At 42.3% G+C, this 2,500-nt stretch overlaps 1 protein-coding gene across 1 annotated transcript in view; it reads right to left on the minus strand.

The window, feature by feature from the left end:
• The window catches only part of LOC138024006 (prolactin-releasing peptide receptor-like), a 7,212-nt gene that overhangs the window by 2,918 nt on the left and 1,794 nt on the right, over positions 1–2,500 (minus strand). The window contains exon 2 of the mRNA XM_068871094.1: positions 1–2,068. This exon is cut by the window's left edge and continues 2,918 nt beyond it. Within this exon, the coding sequence (XP_068727195.1) occupies positions 895–1,956 (1,062 nt within the window). The 5' untranslated portion in view covers positions 1,957–2,068 and the 3' untranslated portion in view covers positions 1–894. The remainder of the gene's footprint in view (positions 2,069–2,500) is intronic.

The raw sequence follows: 2,500 nt of genomic DNA on the forward strand, positions 1-2,500 counted from the left end.
TTCGTAAGCTTCCTAATAATTAAAATAGCACGTCACTTGTATTTCCGATTTGAAGAACCGCAAGCGACCCCTCATTGGCCGAAAGTAATGGCCAACCCGCTTAAGCTACCTGGTTTGGTGGCTTAAATTTAATGAGAATTCTACTGAAATTTGCCGACAAGCTTAACTTTAAGCGAGTTGGAAAAGCGACTGTTTTCACGCGATTTCCGGTTGTCACTCGCTAAGCGACCTGAAAATCCGCTCGTGAAAACACGGCCATAAATGCTCACGCAAAGTAATTGGTTCTTGCTATGGTGTCTTCAAATTAACCACGACGCTACCATGCTATTAGAAAGAATAAGATTCAAGTTTGTGCCCTGGAGGGAAGCGGCATGTACCATTAAAATGTTCCAGATGATTTCCACTTGCATAGAACTTGTACGATCGGTTAATCTTCTAGGCAAGAAAGGGAAAAATATTTACACTGCTAATAGGTGGTTTGCTAGCAATCTCTAGAGGCACAGATAACAATGACGTAATGTACAATCGCTGGTGGACGAACAAAAGAAGCCAATGAGAGATCTTCTGTTTTCGTCACCAACATGGCTGCGCCGATGATGACGTACTGAAAACCACCTTTATGGCAAAACACATATTTCAGCTCAATGCTTCGAAAACGTGATTTAAGTATCACTTTGGTCAGGCTTAGTACACAAGAGTTGACATAATGTGGGACAAAGGTGCAAATTGCGACTCGAGAAGGACTCCCAAAACATTACAAACAGCGCAACGTATATACGTAGAATAATTTTTTTTTTCGATGTCCGAGGCAACGAATCCCGGCAGGGCTCGCTATCGAGTTCACTTGGCTTCGGCTGCGGCTTCGGGAGCAAACCGAGCCAATTTATCCAGCGCTCAAGACCGGCATAAATTTTCGATCTCTTTACGAAAGTCTTTGCTAACTGCAGCATAAATCATTGGATTCACCGAAGAGTTGAGCATAACGAATACAGATATTACATAGAACAGAGTTTTAAAATATTGTTCTTTAACAATGTCGGGCCATATTACAGTCGCGAGGCGAAGTATACTTAACGGAAGCATGGTAGCTGTGAATAGCAGGACAAGCGGAGGAACAATTCTCCTGGCGAACTTGTCGTGTTTAAGCCGACCACGTGAAACTTTGGCCTCAGAAGTTAGGGATTTATCTTCCGTTTCTTCGTGCTTGGATGGTCTCGGAGTATCTTTGGCGATTAAACCACTTTCACGGATAAGATGTGATATGCGAAGATAACTGAGGGTCATAATGAGAAGTGGTAAGATGAAGGAAAAAAATGTTAAGACTCCACCCATGTAAAAACTTTGCATCTTCGGGGAAGGCCATTGGAGGTAGCACAATTTTCCTTCATGGTTCGGGAGCTCGCGATATGTAACAAAGAAATATGGAGGAAAGGAAAAGACGAGAAACGATAGCAACCAGACACCACAGGCAAACACCTTTGGTCCCTGTAAAATCCTCTTGATCTTGTTTTGGCCAAGTAGCGATGCGCCTGCGACAACTTTGCGATATCGTGTCAAAGCAATGACTGTAACAAACCAAACCGACGCACCGTAGAATATTTCTGCCAGAGGACACAAATAGCGACAAGCGAACTCGCCAAAAGGCCAGTTCGAAGGAATTTTTTCTTTGATAATGGCAAGTGGAAATAAAACTGTTAAGATACCGAGATCCGCCACTGCTAAATTTTGCACATAAAAATTGCCTGTATGTTTCTTCTTTCTCAGTCTTCGCATGACTACAATTACAGAGACATTGCCGATCAGGCCTATGAAAGCTAAAAGTACCTGAAGAGTAAGTTTCAATCCTTCAGCTTGCGAATTTGTTTGTTCTTTATCTGGGAGTGGTGTACTTGTCTCGTTTCCCGAGGGGACGCCAGAACCTGAAGAATTTCCACTGGAGCAGTTGCCAGATGCCATTAATTGCTTCTTGTTTGTGAAACGATGTGAAAGGAAGGCACTTTAATCCTTCAGTTCGTCCAACCCACGTTTCAGTTGAGCCCGTTAACGCGGTCTTCTTACAGTTATCTCTCTGCAAATCAAAAACGGTGAACAAGATCTGGCTTCAAATCAAACCTTACACAACATTTCATTAACACTTTTTTCCCTGCCGATCCGAGACTAATGTAGTCACATTGCCTGTGTGGATTACAGCATTTAATAAGCCAAGCCTTGTGGCCGACTTCCTAAACTGCAATTACCTGCAAAGGTGCCATAGGCCGTGGAAATAATAGCTCTATTATCAGATAGGAAGTGACAGACATTATGACAGCGAATTATTATTAACGACAAACGTTCATTTTTGTTAGCTCCAGGGCACGTTAACAAAAAGCAGCGTAACAAATTGTGTCCGTAGCCTTACACTATCCAAACGTATTTCAGTCTTGATTTCAACAGTGACTCCACAGCCGTGAAACATTTTTGCGAGACATACCATTGGAAAGAGTATTAAATATTAAATATT

Source organism: Montipora capricornis, chromosome 11, assembly GCF_036669925.1.
Source record: "Montipora capricornis isolate CH-2021 chromosome 11, ASM3666992v2, whole genome shotgun sequence".
NCBI lineage: Eukaryota > Metazoa > Cnidaria > Anthozoa > Scleractinia > Acroporidae > Montipora > Montipora capricornis.